This window comes from Gracilinanus agilis, chromosome 1, assembly GCF_016433145.1.
Source record: "Gracilinanus agilis isolate LMUSP501 chromosome 1, AgileGrace, whole genome shotgun sequence".
Classification (NCBI taxonomy): domain Eukaryota; kingdom Metazoa; phylum Chordata; class Mammalia; order Didelphimorphia; family Didelphidae; genus Gracilinanus; species Gracilinanus agilis.
In genome coordinates this window covers 795,019,259-795,041,329 of record NC_058130.1, presented here as the reverse complement: position 1 = coordinate 795,041,329, position 22,071 = coordinate 795,019,259, and the positions used below count along the sequence as shown (strand labels likewise).

General features: G+C 38.1%; 1 protein-coding gene across 1 annotated transcript in view; it reads right to left on the bottom strand.

Annotated features, from left to right (window-relative positions):
* Nucleotides 1-257: 257 nt before the first annotated feature.
* The window catches only part of LOC123246180 (vomeronasal type-2 receptor 26-like), a 33,423-nt gene continuing 11,609 nt past the window's right edge, over nt 258-22,071 (bottom strand). The window contains exon 6 of the mRNA XM_044675120.1: nt 258-1,222. Coding sequence (XP_044531055.1) covers nt 258-1,222 — 965 coding nt within the window. The remainder of the gene's footprint in view (nt 1,223-22,071) is intronic.

Here is a 22,071-nt window from a genome sequence, read left to right as displayed (position 1 = left end):
GAACATTTTATTATGTCTAGGTAGTACAACAGAAAATGGCAAGTTATCTGCTGAAGAAGACAGTGTTTATACGTGTAAAAATCAACCCTCAATTCTGACTTTATGGTAAGTTGTATTTCCATGGCTTGTGAAGGCTTTGAAAGCTCATCTTAGGGCAGAGACAATTCAGGGGAGGCATCATTTGGAATTATTCTATCATAGACAAGAGTCAAGAGGTGGAATGTACCGAGGCCCAGACCATACTCTTATACTGACCCTCAAAACTGATTAAACTTCTGATAGGAATGAGCAGTCAATGATCCAGAATAATTCCTCTCTCTGGGATCTACATTATTCTTTATCCTTTCCTGGGTATTTCTATCTGGTTTCAGCAGGATCACATAACACTTCGGAATAAAGATGCAGCTCATTATTCCAGCACTGGAGGCCAGGATGGAGAAGATCTCCACCACCACCATGGCCTTCCCCTTCGTGCTCTGATATGTCGGGAGGAAGGAGACCCACACACTGCAGAACACCAACATGCTGAAGGTGATGAACTTGGCCTCATTGAAGGTGTCAGGGAGGTTCCTGGCCAGGAAAGCCACCATGAAGCTGCACAGGGCTAGGAAGCCCATGTAGCCCAGGACAGAGTAGAAGGCAAGGGCAGAACCCTCATTGCAACCAATGATGATCTGATCTGGTTCAGAGTGTGTATCTATGTCTGGGAAAGGAGGAGCAATTCCCAACCAGATGCCACAGAGAATCACTTGAATCCCAGAACAGATAATGACAACACAGTTGGACACTCTGGATTGCACCCACATTCTTCCCCTGCTCCCCGGTGTTGTGAGCCTGAAAGCCAGGACTACCATGATGGTTTTGGCCAAAATGGAGGACACAGCTACAGTGAACACAATCCCAAATGTTGTTTGTCTGAGGAGGCAGGTGGCTGATGAAGGACGGCCAATGAAGAGCAAGGAGCAGAGGAAACAAAAATTGAGGGAGATGAGGAGAGTGTAGCTGAGAGCCCGGTTATTGGCTTTGACTATGGGGGTGTCTTGAAACTTCAAAAATATCCAAAGAACCAAAACTGTCATTAAAGAGAAGGAAAGAGCCACACAGATCAGAGGCAGACCCAATGGGTCTGAAACATCCAAGAAAGTCACAACCTTGGGGAGGCATCGATTTCTTTCCTCATTTGGATACTCATCTTCGTGGCACTTCACACAATGCTTCATATCTGCCCAGGGACAAACAAATTCTTAGGATTTTAGATTTAACAATTTATCCCTATCCCTACATGGAGAAAAGATATATAATTCCTCAAAATAATATTGATTAATTCCCAAGACATACTGGGAGAAGGTCATTGATAAGTAACCTAGTACCCAATCCAGTCTCACTCTATTTATACTCATTATTTTTAATTGATTTCATTCTTTCAGTATTCAGCTTTTCTAACTAAATACAAACTTGTCTTACGAGTCCATTTTCATTGGACAATAGACATAGAAACTGGAACTCCATCACACTGTTCTCCAGATCCTTTCTGAATCTATTATGCACTAGCAATAACTATAGATTTGATCATCTGAGAAGTTTCCTAGATATTTAGCAAGAAATCAACAAATCATCATCTGCTTACTGTGGGTCAGGAACTCACTAAGTAACATGCTTGAGTCGCAGACAGAAATAATGGAACAACAATATCTACCCATAAAGTCCTCATGTCCTACTAAACAACAGATAACAGTACAACATTTTTTCAATAGTCTCTATTAGATGTCCAGCAAATTTATAGATATCTATATTTCATGTGTAACTGTATTACAAATAGGGAGTTGTACCTCATGCTATGAATGCCTTCTCTCTTTTCACCTTTCTCTTTTGTATTTTCAAGCCCCTTTCAAGACAGAAGTCAATTCCTATCATCTGCAGAAGGCCTTTTGTATTTCTCTCCATGGTGTTTTCCTTCTGCCCTCACATTACCCTCATCTGCTCTGTATATATTTTCTATTTACCACTTATTTGCCTTCCCCTTATGATATAACTTCCCTTAATATAGGGAAAGTTTTGCCTTTGTTTATATCTCCAGGACTTAATTTAGTGCTGGGAACATATCCCCTGAATGAATGTTTGCCATCTCACTAACTAAAAATGTCTGCTGGAGAATCTGTCCTTCCATCCAGAGTCCCTGGACCTTGCCTATAACCCTGTCCTATTGTTTTGTGTGATGTGGGTAGGTGTTCCAAAATAACAAAAGAATGAGCAGCCAGGCTCTGATACAGCCCAGGTACCAGAACATGAGAGCTCTCTCATGGAATCACCAATGTCATTGCATTCACTTCCATCTTCTGAAGAGTCTCTTATTCACATCCCAAAGGAACCTCCATAAGTGAAGAACAAATATCTCTGAATCCTCCAATATCTGATAGTATTCAGACCTCTAGGATGAGTAGTACCTCCCCTTGTTCCTCTTTATCCTGTGCCACTAGCTCTCCCTCATATCCCTAAGTACTACCATCAAAGTAGAACTGATGTCATCCTGGGTTGAGTTAAAATGTAGAAAAGAAATTGTGGTTGCTTTTAGCATTTTATGGACCTCCTGACACTTCTGTGGAAAACACTAAGTCAAGAAAAATACATGCAAAGAATGGAAAGAAACATGCAAGTGTTTGACCTCATTTGAAGGGAGCTGAGACTCAATCAGTACATCTAGCCCCATTCGCTGGGTTTATTTCAGTGCCATCCACTTAATTCATGCTGAGAGGATATTGGGAAAGGATTGAAAGTTTCCTTCCTCCAATTTTATCAAGTAGTTTAAAAACTTTCCAGATTCTTCCCTTTCCCATGCCCAGGTGGTTTATTTTTCATCCCCTGTGGAGCACCCTTCCAACTCTAAAGTTATCTGATTCTGAAATCCTACAATCAAGATAAGATGTTTAGAGGTTTGAAATCATTTACATACAGAGGCAAAGAATGATTCTAATATGTTACTATATACATTGTATTAAAACTTACATGTCTTTAACTATTGAAAGTTTACTCTTGCATAAGCTATGATTATCACAGGGTATCACACTAATGGGGTTACATAATAAATAACCCAGCCCACAGTGACTGAAAAGAAAAGCAAAGTCTCTTTGACAAAATTCTTAGAGAGAATACAGCTCTTACACATAATGGAGAACATACTTCATTTTTGGATGATTTATCAATATATAATGTTGAAATATGGCAAAGGGTAGGATTGACAGAATATCTAGCATATACCAAGAGTACCTCTTTCCTCTGAGTATAATTTCTAAAAATCTAAATTAATCTAAAGTCTCTAAAAAATGTTATACCCAGACGTACATAAACTGAGCTCTATCCCATCAAGATAGAATGCATATTCCTTCACACTCCAGGCAGTTCTCTCCCATCAAATGTAAAACCAGGAAAAGACCATGCAAATGAATTTTACAAAGAGACAGGGAAAGACAGCTTTTTTCAAAATTTTATAGCTATTATTTTGAATATGGACATTATTACAGCACAGCGAACATATAAAAAACTGGGTTCTTAACATATGAGGGAAGGCTGATGATAAACAAAATATGGAAAAGAGAGAGAGAAACGAAAGATAAGATGCAGAAAGAAACACAGACAGATTTTGGTAGGACCATTGAAGCCTCTCCAATTTGAGGCTCCTCAGCATCAGCTTTTATTTACAATTCAAACCATTATTATCTCACTAACACAGATGATAAGCATCACAATTGTTCATTCAAAGTTATAAGTTCTGCTTCCAGATGAGTCAAAACTTTTGCTACAGGATATTTATTCCTAAGTCTGATGATTCTAGCAATGTGTCACAAAAGATGTGGGTTTTTCCTGGATAGTATGACATGGTTGAGACCTCACTGAGGTTCCTCTGAATGTGACTTGTCTATAGTGTATGTTTCCTCCTGTAAAGCTTGTATTTTGTATAGATAATGAATCTACTTGTTCTGTTGATTATGGGGATCTGGGAGCCTGCCTTTTTTGAGAAAGCTAAATTAAGCTTGTTTCCTGCCTTCTTAATTTAGCCCCTAAACCCCAAATTGCTTATTTTATTGAAGGTTTCGGTATTTATCAATCCTGTGGATTTCTAGCATGGTCACAATAAAAAAATTGTCTTTGCAATGATATCCTACTTTAACTGTCCTTTGACCATTGCCATCAGGATCAGTTTTGACTATATTTATTATCTCACAATTCCTCAGTTCTGATCTTTTCACCTTCCCCTTGGTTTTTTAAGGCAGATCGAAGATGATAGATGATAAAATGCTGTCCTGGGCTGCATTTGTTTTACATAAGCTTTCTTTAGGCATCCTCTTTGGCAGACTGCAATTAAACAGATGAACAAGATAGATAAAAAGATGACTGAAAGACACTGGGATTCTGGGAAGATGGCAGCTTAGACACAGAAAAGCTTTAGACCTCTGATACTGTTTTACACGGAAATGAAAAACAAGGTGCTTCGAGGGGAAAGAAAACCAAATCTAACAACAGGACAGAGCTGGGGGATCATCCTGCTCAACTCAGCTCAAGAAGTAGCCCTAAAAAAGCCTGAATTCTTGAACTGTTGGGTTTGAGGGTAAGGGAGAAGGAAGATCCCAAGGCCCTTCCCTTACATGCTGTGCTGAGTCTCCAGCTGTTCCTGGAATCTCTGGGCAGCCAAGGGGGCTAGTCCAAAGGGAGGGCCTTGCTGGCACAGCTGTGCTGGGCTCAGGGAGTTGAACAAAGATAGCAGGGAGGCAGCTGTAGGAGAAAACCTCCTCCAGGCTTTCTGGGTAGAAAAGGCAGAGAGGGCAGCCTAATCTCAGCAAAAATTCTCCATCTTGCCCCCCACCAATTCTCTCCAGGTTTTGGCCTCAGAGCACATCAAGCTGTGAAGTTCAAATTCACCCTGGCTTAATCCCATCAATAGGGCAGATAAGAAGTCTTCAGAGGGCAGGGAAGCTCTGACACCACTCCTCCATAGACTGCAGAGTATAGAGCTACAAACATCTGTTGGCAGCTGGGGAAGATCTTACATCAAAGCTCATTAAAACCATCAGCTTATCCTAATTAACAGAGCAGAGAAAAAGCCTCTTCAAGACAAAATAGCCCAAACCCACAGATCCAGCAAAGAATCAGAGGAGCAAGATTGCAGCCAATTACAGGGGTAAAGAAGGAAAAAATGTGAGTAAACAACAGAAAAATGAAAAAGAAATTACAATCAACAGTTTATATCCAGGAATTGAACAAAAAGCAAATGAAACAGAGGAATGCCAAGGAACTCCAAGAAAAAACACAGAAACTACAGGGAATTGGACACAGACTTTGGAAGAACTCAAAATACAATTCAAAAATAATTAAGAGAGACTGAAGACAATTAGAAAAAGGAAATACATGAACTAAAACAAGAAAAAAGTGTCTTGAAAGCCAAAATTTCCCAGCTTGAAAACGAGGCAAAGAAGGTGAAAGATAACCTACAATGAAAATCAGACCACAAGGTGAAGGATAACCAAAAAAGCCAGAGATGAAATTCAGTCTTTAAAACTTAGAATTCAACAACTAGAAGCAAATGCCTGCACAAGGCAGCAAGAACCTATAAAACAAAATCAAAGAATGAAAAATTTGAGGAAAATATGAAACACCTCATTGACAAAACCTCAGATCTGGGAAACAGATCATGGAGAGACAATTTAAGAATTATTGGACTACTGGAACATCATGACAAAAGAAAAAGCCTGGATATCATCCTACAGGAAATTATATAAGAAAACTGCCCTGACATCCTCAAACAAGAGGGAAAAGTGGAGACTGAAAGAATCCACAGATCACCTCCTAGATTTAATTCACAACTGACAACTCCCAGTAATATTATAGCCAAATTCAAGAACTATCAGACCAAAGAAAAAAATATTAAAAGCTGCTAAAAAGAAGTCATTCAGATACCAGGGAACCACAGTTAGGATAACACAGGATCTGGCTGCATCTACACTGAAGGACCAAAAGGCATGGAATATAATATTCCAGAAAGCAAGGGAATTGGATCTACAACCAAGAATTAACTACCCAACAAAACTGGCTATATTCCTGCAGGGGAAAGTATGGTCATTTAATAAAATTGAAGACTTCTAAACATTCATAGAGAAAAAACCACACCCTACACCAAGATAAATTCAAAATGGGTGAATGACTTGAATATAAAGAGGGAAACTATAAATAAGTTAAGTGAACACAGAATAGTATACTTGTCAGATCTCTGGGAAAGGAAAGATTTTTAAAACCAAGCAAGAGTTAGAGAAAATTACAAAATGTAAAATAAATTATTTTGATTATATTAAATTAAAAAGCTTTTTTACAAACAAAAACAATGCAGTCAAAATCAGAAGGGAAACAACAATTGGGAAAAATCTTTATAACAAAAAACTCTGACAGGGGTCTAATTACTCAAATATACAAGGAGTTAAATCAATTGTATAAAAAAATCAAGCCAATTTATAAATGGGCAAGGGACATGAATAGGCAATTTTCAGGTAGAGAAATCAAAAGTATCAATAAGCACATGAGAAAGGTTTCTAAATCTCTAATAATTAGAGAAATGCAAATCAAAACAACTCTGAGGTATCACCTCACACCTAGCAGATTGGCTAAAATGATAGAAGGGGAGAGTAATGAATGTTGGAGGGGATGTGGCAAAATTGGGACATTAATGCATTGCTGGTGGAGTTGTGAACTGATCCAACCATTCTGGTTGGTAATTTGGAACTATGCTCAAAGGGCTATAAAAGAATGCCTGCCCTTTGATCCAGCCATACCATTGCTGGGTTTGTACCCTAAAGAGATCATAGATAAACAGACTTGTACAAAAATATTTATAGCTGTGCTTTGTGTGGTGGCAAAAAACTGGAAAATGAGGGTATGCCCTTCAATTGGGTAATGGATGAACAAATTGTGACATATACTGGTGATAGAATACTATTGTGCTCAAAGGAATAATAAAGTGGAGGAATTCCATGTGAACTGGAAAGACCTCCAGGAACTGATGCAGAGTGAAAGGAGCAGAGCCAGAAGAACATTGTACACAGAGACTGATACACTGTGGTAAAATCGAATGTAATGGACTTCTGTACTAGCAGCAATGCAATGACCCAGGACAATTCTGAGGGATTTATGGAAAAGAATGCTACCCACATTCAGAGGAAGAACTGCAGGAGTGGAAACACAGAAGAAAAGCAACTGTTTAAACACATGGGTTGAGGCAGACATGATTGGGGATGTAGACTCGAAACTACCACACCAATGCAACTATCAACAATTTGGAAATAAGTCTTGATCAATGAAACATGTTAAAATCAGTGGAAATGTGCACCGGCTATGGGGGGGGAGGGGAAGTTGGGTGGGTGAAGGGGAAAGTAAGAGCATGTATCATGTAACCATGTTAACTTTTCTAAAAAATAAATATTAAAAAAAGAAAAAATGATATTGCTAATTCTTAAAAATTATTATCAGGGGCAGCTGGGTAGCTCAATGGATTGAGAGGCAGGTCTAGAGATGGAAGGTCCTAGGTTCAAATCTGGCCTTAGACACTTCCTAGCTGTGTGACCCTGAGCAACTCACTTGACCCTCATTGCCTAGCTCTTACCACTCTTCTGCCTTGGAGCCAGTATACAGTATTGAGTCCAAGATGGAAGGTAAGTGTTTAAAAAATTATTATCATCAGGGTAGCTAGAAGAAGTATACTTGAAGGTGTCGACATGGAATCTAGAGACCCCAAACTTGTAGCTTAGTGAGGTATGATGAACCCCAAGTTTAGAAATAGTTTGTAGGTTGGAGACCCCCAAAGCTTGTGCTTGTTCCCTGTTCCGGTGGGAATCCACCCTGAAGGGAATCTCAAGCTAGCAGTTGCAGACTGAATAATGGACCCCAGGGTAAATGCTAAATACCCTTTTGTCCTAGGTAGTCTTGCCCATTGTATCTGAGACCCTTACCCAGGAGGACACACCTGGGCAGAGACCATCCTTTAGTATCCATTATGTAAGCAGCCCCTTTCCCCTACACCCTAGCCTCTAGATATGATCCCTTTCTCTAGCTTGATTGTATCCTGTCAGTATAATGTCAATCATCTCTCCCAGCCCCCTGGATCTTCCCAAAAGGTATATAAGTTCCCCAATTTCCTTTGTCCCTAGGAGTGGTCATCTAGCACGGTGTCACTCCCAGGGGATCAGGGAGCAGAGCGAAGCAGTGTTCCTTTAGGCTCTGCACAAGGCGCAGCTCTGCATAAGAGGCCAAGTAGCCCTCATCCCCCTTTCCCTTGATTAAAGAGTGGTTTTATGACTATTTAATAGTCCCGCATTTTTTCTAAGTTAACAAAGGGAACAGTGACAAACTGTATAGGATGAAATATCAAGATATATATGTGTATGTAAAAAAATATATATATATATATATAACTAGAGGTAAAAAAGAGGATAATATTAAGAGAAATGGGAAAAGAGACAAAATGGAATTAATTTATATTTCATAAAGAAGCGCATGGTGGGAGTAGGGGAGAAGGCCAATACACTGGATGGGTAAAGAGGTTCAAAACAGGAAATACTTAATTCTTACATGCATTGAAATTAACTCAAAGAAGGAAGAACAATCAGATCCATTGGGGCAGAGAATTGATTCATGCCCTATAGAGAAGTAGAAGGGTAACAAATGGACTGGTGGGGAGGGAAGAAATACTAAGGAAGGAAAGTGTGTGTGGGTAGCTTAAAAAGACAGTAAAGAAAAATAAGAGGGGAATAAGAAGGGATGGGGCAGAAAAAGAAGTAAAATAATAAATAAGACTAGCAGCTGGTATTTTGTAAAAACAGATAAAATAGACAAAGTACAAGTCAATCTAATTTTAAAAAAGGAAAGAAGAAAACCAAATTAACGGTATCAAAGATGAAAAGGAAACCTCACCTGTAATGAAGAGGAAATTAAGGCCAATAATTAAAAACTATTTTGCCCAATTATATGGTAATAAATATATAGCAATGTAGATGATGTGGATGAATATTTACAAAAATATAAAGTGCCTAGATTAACAGCAGAAGAAATAGAATACTTAAATAATCCCATATCAGAAAAAGAAATTGAACAAGTCATCAAAGAACTCCCTAAGAAAAAATCACCAGGGCCCAATGGATTCATAAGTGAATTCTATCAGACATTCAAAGAACAACTAATCCCAATACTATACAAATTCTTTGACATAATAAGCAAAGAAGTCCTGACAAATTCCTTTTATGACACTAACATGGTACTGGTTCCAAAGCCAGGCAGACCAAAAACAGAGAAAGAAAACTACAGACCAATCTCCTTAATGAGCATAGATGCAAAAATCTTAAACAGAATACTAGCAAAGAGACTCCAGCAAGTTGATCAAGAGGGTTATCCATCATGATCAGGTGGGATTTATACCAGGAATGCAAGGATGGTTCAACATTAGGAAAACCAAAAAGCTAACAAACAAAAATCACATGATTATCTGAATAGATGCTGAAAAAGCCTTAGACAAAATACAACACCCTTTCCTACTGAAAACACAAGAAAGTATAGGAATAGAAGAGTCTTTCCTAAAAATAATAAATAGTATATATCTAAACCCATCAACAAGCATCATATGCAATGGGGATAAATTAGAAGCCTTCCCAATAAGATCAGGCATGAAACAAGGATGCCCATTATCACCTCTATTTAACTCTATTATTTATTTATTTATTTATATATCTATTTAACATTGTACTAAAAACACTAGCAGTAGCAATTAGAGAAGAAGAAGAAATTGAAGGTATTAAAATAGGCAATGAGGAGACCAAGCTATCACTCTTTGCAGAAGATAAGATGGTCTACTTAAAAAATCCTAGAGAATCAACTAAAAAGCTAGTGGAAATAATCAACAATTTCAGCAAAGTTGCAGGATACAAAATAAATGCACATAAATCATCAGAATTTTTATATATTTCCAACACATCACAGCAGCAAGAGTTAGAAAGAGAAATGCCATTTAAAATCACCCTAGACAATATAAAATATTAGGAATCTATCTGCCAAAACAAACACAGGAATTATACAAATACAACTACAAAACACTTTCCAAACAATTAGAACTAGATCTAAACAACTGGAAAAACATTCAGTGATCATGGATAGGATGAGCTAACATAATAAAAATGACCATCCTACCCAAATTAATTTACTTATTTAGTGTCATACCTATCAAACTACCAAAAAACTTTTTTACTGAATTAGAAAAAACTATAACAAAGTTCATTTGGAAGAACAAAAGATCAAGAATATCAAGGGAAATAATGAAAAAATGTGAAGGAACATGACCCAGCAGTACCAGATATTAAATTGTACTATAAAACAGTGATCATCAAAACAATATGGTACTGGTTAAGAGACAGAAGGAAGGATCAGTGGAATAGACTTGGGGTAAGTGACCTCAGCAAGACAGTCTATGATAAACCCAAAGAGCCTGGTTTTGGGCACAAAAATCCACTATTTGACAAAAACTGTTGGGAAAATTGGAAAACCATATGGTAGAGATTGGGTCTAAACATCTCACACCCTAAACCAAGATAAATTCAGAATGGGTGAATAACATGAGTATAAAGAAGGAAAATATAAGTAAATTAGGTGAACACACAATAGTATACTTGTCAGATCTTTGGGAAAGGTCAGATTTTAAAGCCAAGCAAGAGTTAGAAAAAATTACAAAATGTAAAATGAATAATTTTGATTGCATTAAATTAAAATTGTTTGTACAAACAAAACCAATGCAACCAAAATTAAAAGGGAAGCAATAAATTGGGAAAAATCTTTATAACAAAAACCTCTGACAAAGGTCTGATTACTCAAATATACAAGGAGTTAAATCAATTGTATAAAAAATTAAGCCATTCCTCAACTGATATATGGGCAAGGGACATGAATAGGCAATTTTCAGATAAAGGAATCAAAACTATCAATAAGCATATGAGAAAGTATTCTAAATCTCTAATAATTAGAGAAATGCAAATCAAAACAACTCTAAGGTGCCACCTCACACCTAGCAGATTAGCTAACATGACACCAAAGGAAAGTAATAAATGTTGGAGGGGATGTGGCAAAATTGGGACACTAATGCATTGCTGGTGGAGTTGTGAATTAATCCAACCATTCTGCATGGCAATTTGGAACTATGCCCAAAGATCGCTAAAAGGTTGTCTGCTCTTTGATCCAACCATACCATTGCTGGATTTGTACCCCAAAGAGATCATAGGGAAAAAGACATATTCAAAAATATTTATAGCCATGCTCTTTGTGGTGGCAAAATCCTGCAAAACTAGGGTATGCCCTTCAATTGGGGAATGGTTAAACAAATTGTGGTATCTGATGGTGATGGAATACTATTGTGCTCAAAGGAATAATAAAGTGGAGGAATTCCATGTGAACTGGAAAGACCTCCAGGAATTGATGCAGAGTTAAAGGAGCAGAACCAGGAAACATTATACACAGAGACTGATACACTATGGTAAAATTGAATATAATGGACTACTGTACTAGCAGCAATGCAATGACCCAGGACAATTCTGAGGGATTTATGGAAAAGAACGCTACCCACATTTAGAGGAAGAGCTACAGGAGTGGAAACACAGAAGAAAAACAACTGCTGGAACACATGAGTTGATGCAGACACGATTTGGGATGTAGACTCTTAATGACTACCCTAGTGCAATTATCAATAATATGGAAATGGGTATTGATCAATGACACATGAGGAAACCAGTGGAAGTGCACATCGGCTACAAGGGGTGGGGGTGGGGGGAGAGAGAGATGAGGAGGAGGGTACACTGACATTCCCAAATAATTATATCTAGCCCCTTCAGATTCTAAAGGAATATCTTTTGCCAATAGGGGATGAGGCAGCCACTTTTATCATTTACATACACAAGGGGCGGTTTGTCAAGTTGTTAACATTTTTGGGAGAGGGGATTTGGATAATATAGACCAATAGACCTCAACATTCCTATCGACTGCTAAAGAGATAACAGTCAATACAACTATGAGTAAATTAACAGTGGCCTTAGGTGTCCCACTTCCAGAGATTGTCCTCTTGACTTGTCCCTATGTCAGAGGTTTTGTCTCCTGTGTCCTTCTTGTGCTCTGTCGCATCCTTGCCACATGGTCGTCCTGGAGTGTCAACCACTGCCTCTGTGAGTTGATCTGGATTTCTTCTACATGGTTTGATGAGTCTGGTGGGTAACCAGACATGCCTATTGTCTGTGGACACACAAGCAAAACCTCAATCCCATGTTAAAATTCCATCAGGCTGACTCCACCCTGTTTCCCCTATAAATCTCCAATAGACCAGAGTTTTTTGTTCAGAGTTTTTCTTTTCATTATTTTCAAAATGCTTTTGCATAGGTGTAACCAGTAATCCTTCCAGAATGTTAAAATGATTAATTGTTAAAAGTATTCACTTTAAGAGTCTGTTAGGAGTAACAGGTTTTGGGTCATGTAATATTCCCTTCATATATGGCCTGATATTCTCCTTTTTGTTTTTGTATTTGAGTTTAATAGTCCTGTTAGCCCTTTCTACAATGGCTTACCCTGTTAAATTTCCTGGAATACCAATCTTAGGCTCCATATTCCATAATTTGCAGAATTTTGCAAATCTCTTGCTGGTATAAACATTGCCATTGTCTGTTTTCAATTGTTTGGGAATTCCCAGGTGTGCAAATGTTTCTAACAAATGTGAAATGACATGTGATGAATGAGCTGAGGCCCAAATGGTATGAGAATGTTTCTAGGACCACATGTATATATTTGAGCCTTCCAAATGCGGCATACTCTGTCACATTCATTTGCCATAATTGATTTGCCTCCAGAGCCCTGGAGTTAACTCCTGGAGGCAGAGGAGTAGAAGGAGATGGGGAACTGAATGTGCATTGCTGTATAATTTCGTGAGCCTGCCTTCTGGTCATAGAAAATTGTGATCTGTGTGATCTAGCATTCTGATGTCATAAGTTCTGTGGCTGTATGGCTTCTTTGAATCCTGCAGCCATCAGCTCTTTTGCTCTTGAGGTACCCATTGTCAAAGGTCCGAGAAGGTGTGTGTGAGACCTGATGAGTGCTATGTAAGAGGGACTCTGCCTCTGCAGAATCACATTTTGTATGGAACAATAAGAACCATTCCGAATCCTGCACTGGTTTAATTTTAGCCGATTCCAAAGAGTTTACAAGATTCACCCATATTGGGAATCCCATATAATGTGGCAGGTTTCTAAGATGGCGAACTGCTGCTAATTCTGCTTTCTGTGGGGAGGAGCATACAGTGTGCAAAAGCATAAACTGATTCTCCATGACTGCTCCTGCATGTCCACTGGCAGAGACATCTGTGAAAGTGTTTACAGCAGAGGGAATGGGGTGTGATGATGTGATTTGGGGAAAAAAATAGGAGTCATTTTTACAAATTGCAAGAGTTTGTTGTTAGGAATATGATTGTCAATAATCCCTGTGAAATCAGCAAAAACTATTTGCCAGGAGAGAGATTTTGAGACTAATGTTTGAACTTGCTTTTGAGCCACAGGGAGATGAATTGTAGAAGGGTCATTGCCCACCAACTGCATAGACTGCTTTCTAAAATGAGTAATGAGCAATATTATCAGTTCCAAATAACTAGTTAGAGATTTTGTTTGTTGATTGGAAAAGTGAATCCACTCAATAATGTGTTCATTCTGATGCAAAACTGCAGTGGGCGGTGTATTGGGTTTTCAATACTGAAACCACTAAGGGCTGTGATAGAGTTTGGCCTGAGATAAGGCTGTTTCCACTTTCCTTAGATCTCTTTTGGCTGCAGGAGTTACAGTCCTAGGGGATATGAGATCTGAATCTCCCCATAGAGTATTAAATAAATGTTTAATTTTTCATGGAATAATTTTTAAAGGCTTAAGCCAATTAATATCACCCAATAAATTTTGAAAGTCACTCAATGTTCCCAATGAGTCTCTACAGATTTCCATTTTTTGGTGGATTTATTTCTTGGTTTGTCACTCTAGTTCCTAAATATTTATAAGCGTGGAGTAATTTGTACCTTTTCTGGAGCAATAACCAATCTAGCTTTCCCTAGAGCTTCTACTGCCTGAGATAACATTGAAGTGACTATTTCTTTAGATGGAGCTGCCAGCAAAATATCATCTAGATAATGACATGTATTGATCTGGAAAATTCCCCCTTACTGGAGCTAAGGCCTACACTATAAATTTCTGAAATGGTGTGAAGCCATTCTTCATTCCTTGTGGTAACATTTACCATTCATCCCTTTTCATGGGTTCTTTAAAATTCACCAAGGGAACCAAAAATGCAAACCTAGGGCAATCATCAGGAAACAAAGGTATATGGAAAAAACAATCCTTCAGATCAATAACTATTAATACCCAATCATTTGGTAGGAGATGGAATCCCTGGCTGCAGAGTACCCACATCTGCCATTTGTTCTCTTACTTCTCTTAAATCGTGGACTAGCCTCCGTTTGCCTAATTTCTCTGGAATAGGAAAGATTGGGATGTTCCATGGGCTCATGGACTCTCTGATATGACCTAAGTCCAGCTGCTTCTGTACCAATATATTAATATGTTGAAGTTTCTCCCCTTTTGTAGGCCACTGATTGATCCAAATAGCCTTAGATGTAAGCCATGTGAGTGGATCAGCAAATTGAGGGGGAGAATTATTCAGGGCCCCAAATAAAAATCCAGTTGCACACTAGGACATGTAGGTAACGTTAAATTCACTTCAGATAAGACTTCCTTTCCCCAGAGTGTTTGTGGGATGTCTAAAATATATGGCTTGAATGAGCCTTGAGATCTCTCATCATCTGACCAAGCCAGTTCCTTAGCTGCTTGCTTAATCTTTTCAGGTGTCCCAATGCCTTCTGGTTGATTTACAGAATCAGCCATTGGCCAGTGTGGGGGCCATCGGTGAGTCGCAATGACAGAGACACCAGCGCAGCTGTCCAAGATGCCTCTAAACATCTTCCTGCCTATGTATAGGGATAAACAGGTCTGTCCAGTGTAATTTGCTGCGATCAATATTATTTTGAAGTATCTGGATTTAAATTTTCTGTTTCATTATCCTTTTCTCCTTTTGAATCCTTGCTGGATAATAAAAGTAACTGGGCTAGTTTCGTTCCTTTTTGTATTGAGAAAAGCCTCCATGCTCTGGCTAAAATCTTTAACTCTCAGTAATGTTCCTTAGCAATTACTTCAGGGAAGATCTCTGGTCCCCACAAGATAAGCCCAGGCCTTCCCAGTATCAAGCCTAGGGTGTCTTTGAGCTGGGGGGTCATGTATCCCCGTAGGAACTGCCTGAGCTCCCATTTCAAATGATTCTATGAGAGCGGGGTTTGAAGGCAATAACATTCCTATATCCCTTTGACTCGCCTGCTGATCTTATCATCCCTGGGAGACAGGGCATGGCGGTCGCGTATTTTTAAAGGGCTAGAGACAAGTCCTAATTCAAGTTGCCCGAATGCTGTTCTGCGTTCATCGTGGCTCCATTAGGTTTTCATCTGGAACCACACTGACTTGCCCAGCGCCTGCCCTTTCCGCATTTAGAACGTACCCTAGGCGGCGGCCCTTGTACTTTGAAAATGGCCAGGAAGAATATTATTGTGCTGAAAGCAATGAGGAACTGCTTGATTCCAATAAGAAATTGGAAAGACCTCCACAAACTGATCCTCTGTTGTGGATTCTGAGGATCTCTCGAGTTATCAGAGGAAAGGTGGATGCCCCTTCCTCCACAGGCACGTCAGCGAACGCCTTTTGCACTTAAGTGGTTGAGAAGGAGGCGGGAGGGATGGATGGACAGGTGGAAGTGGAGAAGTGGGGGGGCAGAGGAAGAGGACGATGCACAGAGGGAGTATTGAATGGAAGAGATGGGGCGAGAAATGAATCGTGCATGTCTGAAGGAATGTCTAATAAAATAAAGATAGAGTTTTTGATGGACACCACGTAGAGGTTCCAGGGCAGTCCTCATGAATCCCCGTGTCTGCCAGACAGCGGGATGAATAGAATCGTCGGATCCACGAATACAATAGTCTGATCTTGTCCCTGGGCTTTTTAAAAAGACTCTATTTCCTGCCATTCCTGTGGATCCAATGTTCCTTCCTCCCGGAAATCTGGATTCCATTGGAGAATCACTTTTATTAAGTCTTGTAATTTAGATTCGGATGCCTTAGTCTTCTATTTCTTAATTAGGCAGTGTAACAAATGTGTATAACAGGCATGAAAAGAAATTCTTTGACCCATATTTTAAAACCTTGCTGGCACTCACCCCAGTCGAGACCCTGAGATACGTAGGTCTGTCTCACGGCTTGATCATGCCTGAAGTCATCCTCACACAATCTGGAACACAGGGCATCAGATATGCGGAGGCCCACATACCATATAAAAATGTGGGTACTTAACCTGTGAGGAAAACCTGAGGACATGACATATAGAATAGAGAAAGAGAAAAGAAAGAAAAGATGCAAAAGGACACACAGAGATTTTGGAAGGATCCTTGCGGCCTCTCCAATTTGAGGCTCCTCAGCATCAGCTTTTATTTAAAATTCAACCCATTATCTCACTGACACAGCCAATAAGCATCAAAATGGTTCATTCAAAGTTACAAGTTCTGTTTCCATAAAGATAAGTCAAAACTTTTGTTATAGGATGTTTATTCCTAAATCTGATGATTCTAGAAATGTGTCACAAAAGATATATAGGTGTTTCCTGGATTGTATGACACTGAGGTTCCTCTAAATGTATCTTGTCTATAGTGTCCTTTTCCTGCTGTGAAGTTTCTGTTTTGTATAGATAATGAATCTGTTTGATCTGTTGATTGTGGGGAGCTGGGAGCCTGCCTTTTTTGAGAAAACTAAATTAAGCTTGTTTCCTGCCTTCTGAGTTTAGCCCCTAAACCCCAAATCGCTTATTTTATTGAAAGTTTCAGTACTTATTAATCCTGTGGATTTCTAACATGGTCACAACAAGAAAATTCCTTGTCAATGATATTCTGCTATAACTGTCCCTTGACCATTGCCATCAGGATCACTTTTGACCATATTTATCATCTCAAGATTCATCATTACTGATCATTTCAAGACATCGTATTCTAATTGGGCATTATTTATTCAAGTCACTTCTTCTTAGCCCAGTATTTTTCACCAATTTAACTTATTTCCTTATATCCTAGTGCTCAGTCAGTGACGGAGTTGTATGTGATGTATATGACCTGAGAGCAAAAGACCAGTTTATGTTGTCCAATGGGTTAAGGAGCAAAGATCCTGCAGACACTTACCCATCTGATTGGAGATCTCCCCCTCAGGGCACAGAGAACAGTTGAAACAGCAGATGGGCTCCCCCTCCAGAGGGGTTTGTCTAAATCCAGGACCACAGCTTTCACTGCATATGGCACAGGGAATCTATGAACAAGGGAATAAAATGCATAATTGTTCTGGAAATGAACAGGACAGAAGATAGTATATCGTTATCAGATGGTGATTAATATTGATTTAGATAAAAGAAGTTTATTCTAAAGGAGACATGTAAAAATTGTTCCTGTTCTTCTTTCACTGGGAATATGAGACAGAATAAGCACTGAGCTGAAAATAAAGAGAGATGGATTCTAGTCCCGCCTGTGCCAATAGTTGTGGAAAACTGGCTGAATCTTTTAGACTTCCTTGACATTGATCATTTTTAAGAGATGGAACCTGAACAAGATAACATTTCAGCATCCTCAGTTATCTAGTATTTTGTAGTCCTCAGTGTCAGTTTTGTCTTTTTAATAGTTATGACCCACGTTACTGAAACAAATCTATGTGACTGACCTAAAACACATTTAACTTCTATACATGTAGGATGCATAAAACAAATTAGATTAAAGAGGAGACTGATTTGATTATTCACTAGAAAGGAAATGGAAAATTCCACTCTCCTGTGGAGAAAAAATTTGTTGGGTTAAGAAATATAGTGGATGCAGAAAAAGCTTCTTAATAAAATAGAACATACATTTCTGTTTTTAAAAACACACTAAAGAACATTGAGGGAAATGGAATATTCCTCAAAATAATAAATATCTACCTAAAACCATCTGAAAACATCATCTGTAGTGGGAATAACTAGAAGCCTTCTCAATAAGATCAGGAGTGAATCAAGGATGCCCATTATCATCACTACTATTCAATAATGTACTAGAAATACTAATTGTAGCAATAAGTGAAGAAATTGAATGAATTAAAATAAGTAGTGCAGAAATAAAGCTTTCACTCTATGCAGGTGATATGATCGCATACTTAGAGAATCAACCAAAAAATTATTGAAACAACTGACAACTTTAGCAAAGTTGCAGAATATAAAATAAACTCACACAAATCATTAGCATTTCTCTATATTTCTAATATAGTCCAATATCAAGAGGCAGAAAGAGAAATTCCAATTAAAGTAACTGTAGACAATATAAAATACCTTGGAGTCTATATGCCAAGGCAAACCCAGGAACTATATGGTCATTACCCCAAAACATTTTTATGTGAATAACATTAGAACTAAAACTATATTGGGAAAATATAAATTGCCCATGGATAAGCAAAGTTAATTATTAAAATTAATAATGGTACCTAAATTAATTTACCTATTCAGTGCCAAGTCAATCAAACTACTAAAAATTATTTCATAGATCTTGAAAAAATAATGATAATATTCATCTGGAAGAACAAAACACCAAGAATAAGGAGAGAATAAACAAATATTAAGGAAGGTGACTTAGCTATACTGGATCTCCAATTATTATAAAGCAGTAACCAATAAACAATATGATAGTGGCTAAACAATAGAGTAGCAGGTCAGTGTTAGAGAATTGGCATTCAACACAGTCATAAATGACCATAATTGCCCAGTGTTTGACAAACCCTAAAATCCATGTTTTTTTTTAATATACTCACTATTCAACAAAAACTACTGGAAAAATGAGAAAATAACATGACAAAAATTAGGCACAGAACAATTGCTCACACCATAAGTCAAGGAAAAATAAAATTTATACATAATTTAGAAATAAAGTGTGATACCATAAACAAATTATGGAACATGGAATAGTCTACCTGTCAGATCTCTAGATAAAGAAAGAATTTATGTCCAAATGAGGCATAAAGAACCTTATGAGATATAAAACAAATAATATTGACTACATTAAAATGTGTTGCACAAAGAAAACCAATGCAATCAGATTAGAAGGGAAACCAAAAACTAGGAAAAAACTTAATAGAAAACATCTTTGACAAAGGTCTTATTTCTCAAATATGGAGTAAACCAAATCAAATGTACACATCATTTCTCAATTGATAAATGGACAAAGGATGTGACCAGCCTATTCTCAAATGAAGAAATTGAAAGTATCTTTAAGTCAGAAGAAAAATGCTCCAAACCATTATTAAAGAAGCATATATTAAAACAATTCTGAGGTACTACCTTACTTACACCTATCAGACAAGCTAATATGACAACAAAAGACATTTTTAAATGTTGGAGGGATGTGGCAAAACTGGACTATTAATATACTGTTGGTGGAGTTATTAACTGATCCAATATTTCTGAAGAACAATTTGCAAACCATGTCCAAAGGGCCATAAGACTGGACACATCATTTGATCCAACAATAACACTACTGCGTTGGCATCCCAAAGAGACCAAAGATAAGGGAAAGGAACTTATTTGTACAAAAAATATTTATAGCAACTCTTTTTGTGGTGGCAAAGAACTGAAAACTGAAGGGTAGACCATCAACTGGAGAATGACTGAACAAATTGTGGTCTACAATTACAATGGAATATTATCATGCCATTAGAAATAACAAAATATGATAACAAAAATCCTGGAAACACTTATTTGAAATGATGCAAAGGGAAGTGAAAAGAACCAAGACAAGATTGTAAGGGACAGATAAGTGTCTCAGTAGAATAAGAGTCAGGACTAGAGAGGAGAGGTCCTGGGTTCAAATCTGACCTCAGAGACTTCCTAGCTATCTGGGCAAGTCATTTAACTTCCGTTTTCTAATCTTTACTGCTCTTCTGCCTTCAAACTAAAATACAGTTTTGATTCTAAGACATAAGGTAAAGGTTTTTTTAGAAGAGAGATAATATTGTACATAGTAACAACAATGTACAATCATCAAATGTGAATGAATTAATTATTATCAGCAATTTAAAGACCTAGGACAGCTCCAAGAAACTCATGACTAAAAAGGTAATACATCATCATAGAAGGAATTGATAGAGTCTGAATGCAGATTGAAGCAAACATTCTTCACTTTATTTCCTCAAGGAAGAGATATGTGTGTTCTTCCACAGCATGATGGCCATGGAAATATGTTGAGTATGGCAACACAAGTGTGACCTATATCATATTATCTTCTATTTTGAAGGGAGGCTGTGAGAGAGGGAGAGAAAGTGCCACGCAAAATGGCAGGAAACAACTTTTTAAAATTGTATGGACATGTAAGAAATAAATTTTTTTAAAATGCAATGAGTTTCAGAAAAGAAATGGCACACATTTCTCAGCTCCATGTAATAGGGGAATTTGCAGGATGTAATAAGGGAATATTACAGGGAGGTAATAAGGGGATTAGGCTATAGGTTGTAGTTAGTTGGAATTGAGGGTAGGCACTGTGGATAGGGGTTTGTGAGTCCCTAAGGCAATATAGTGGATGAGGAAGGTACAATAGTGAAGGTTGGTAGTTGAGGTGGTAGGAGAAATAAGGGAATGTCTGAGTTTACGAATATAACACAGAGGTACAAAGAGTTGCAAGGGAGAGGATGAGTTAATCTAAGGCAGGCAACAGCAGCAGGGAACACAGACTCAGGTTAGAGACCAAACACTGAAGAGAAACAGACTGAGCCCTTCAAGTAAAGGACACTGTACAGAGCCAGGTTAGAGCCAGCCAAGAACGGCTTGAAACTGACGTGAGGCTTTAGTCAGTTTCACAGGAAGGACTAGAAGAAGTATTGAAGTTTCACTTCCTCTAAAATGGAGACCTTCAGCTTCCCTCAAACTCCAGAGAGTATGTTATTCTCTCTCTCCTCCTTCCTTTCTTTTTAATCAATTAATGAGGTAGCCAAAGGGTTTTGATTAAAGACAAACAGGGTTTATTGTCTTCTAGGGTAGATTGGAAAAGGGTAGAGGATACAAGGTAGCCCTAATAGCCGCCTAGAGAAAGCTTCAGGTGGGGGAAGGGAGGCAGGAACGTGAGACTGAGAGGAACCAGACTATTTCAGCCCTGAGAGGGTTTGTAACAAAAGGGGTAGGAAAGCTGGATACAGTGATTTAATAGGTAAATTTGTAACAAGGGTGAGCCCTATTTGACTAAACTATTGAGTTTGAAACTAACACTCAGATCTACTCTCCTTTCAAAACTTCTCAGACATTCAGGTAGGGAAAATGAAGGTGGAAATAAGGTAGGGTAGGGAGATTCAAAGGAATTAGCTAAATTAACATTTTTCAAAGAAAAGCTGCAAAATATAGGCCAGGTTTCAATCTAAAGAAGGAGCTCAGATGGACCCTGATTCTCTCCACGAGTCCCCAGGACCAACTGAACTTTTTCCCAAGATTCTAAAACCCTCCTTAACTGACAGAAGAATTCTGCAAAGCTGTTATGCCCCCTCTCTGCACCACAGAAAAAAAGACACATAAGGCATTCACTCCTAGCGATATGGAAGTTCTGAAAAGGCGATGAAAAGAGATGGTACACATTTCTCAGCTCCATTGAGATATAGTTACTGAGCAATTGAATAGAATTATTCTCACTCAATTAAGATGTATTGTTAAGTGTCATCATTCACAAAATACTAAGTAATAGATAAAATTATGGCCTTGGGATCAGAAGGCATTGGACCAATAAATTTCATTTTATGTAGAAGTTTCTTATTTCTATCAAATATCATAGCTGAGAAAGATAAGCTTTAGCTTCCATTCCAGCTCTCTCTTTAGTGGTGCTAAAGATCCCAAGTGGAAAATCATCTCA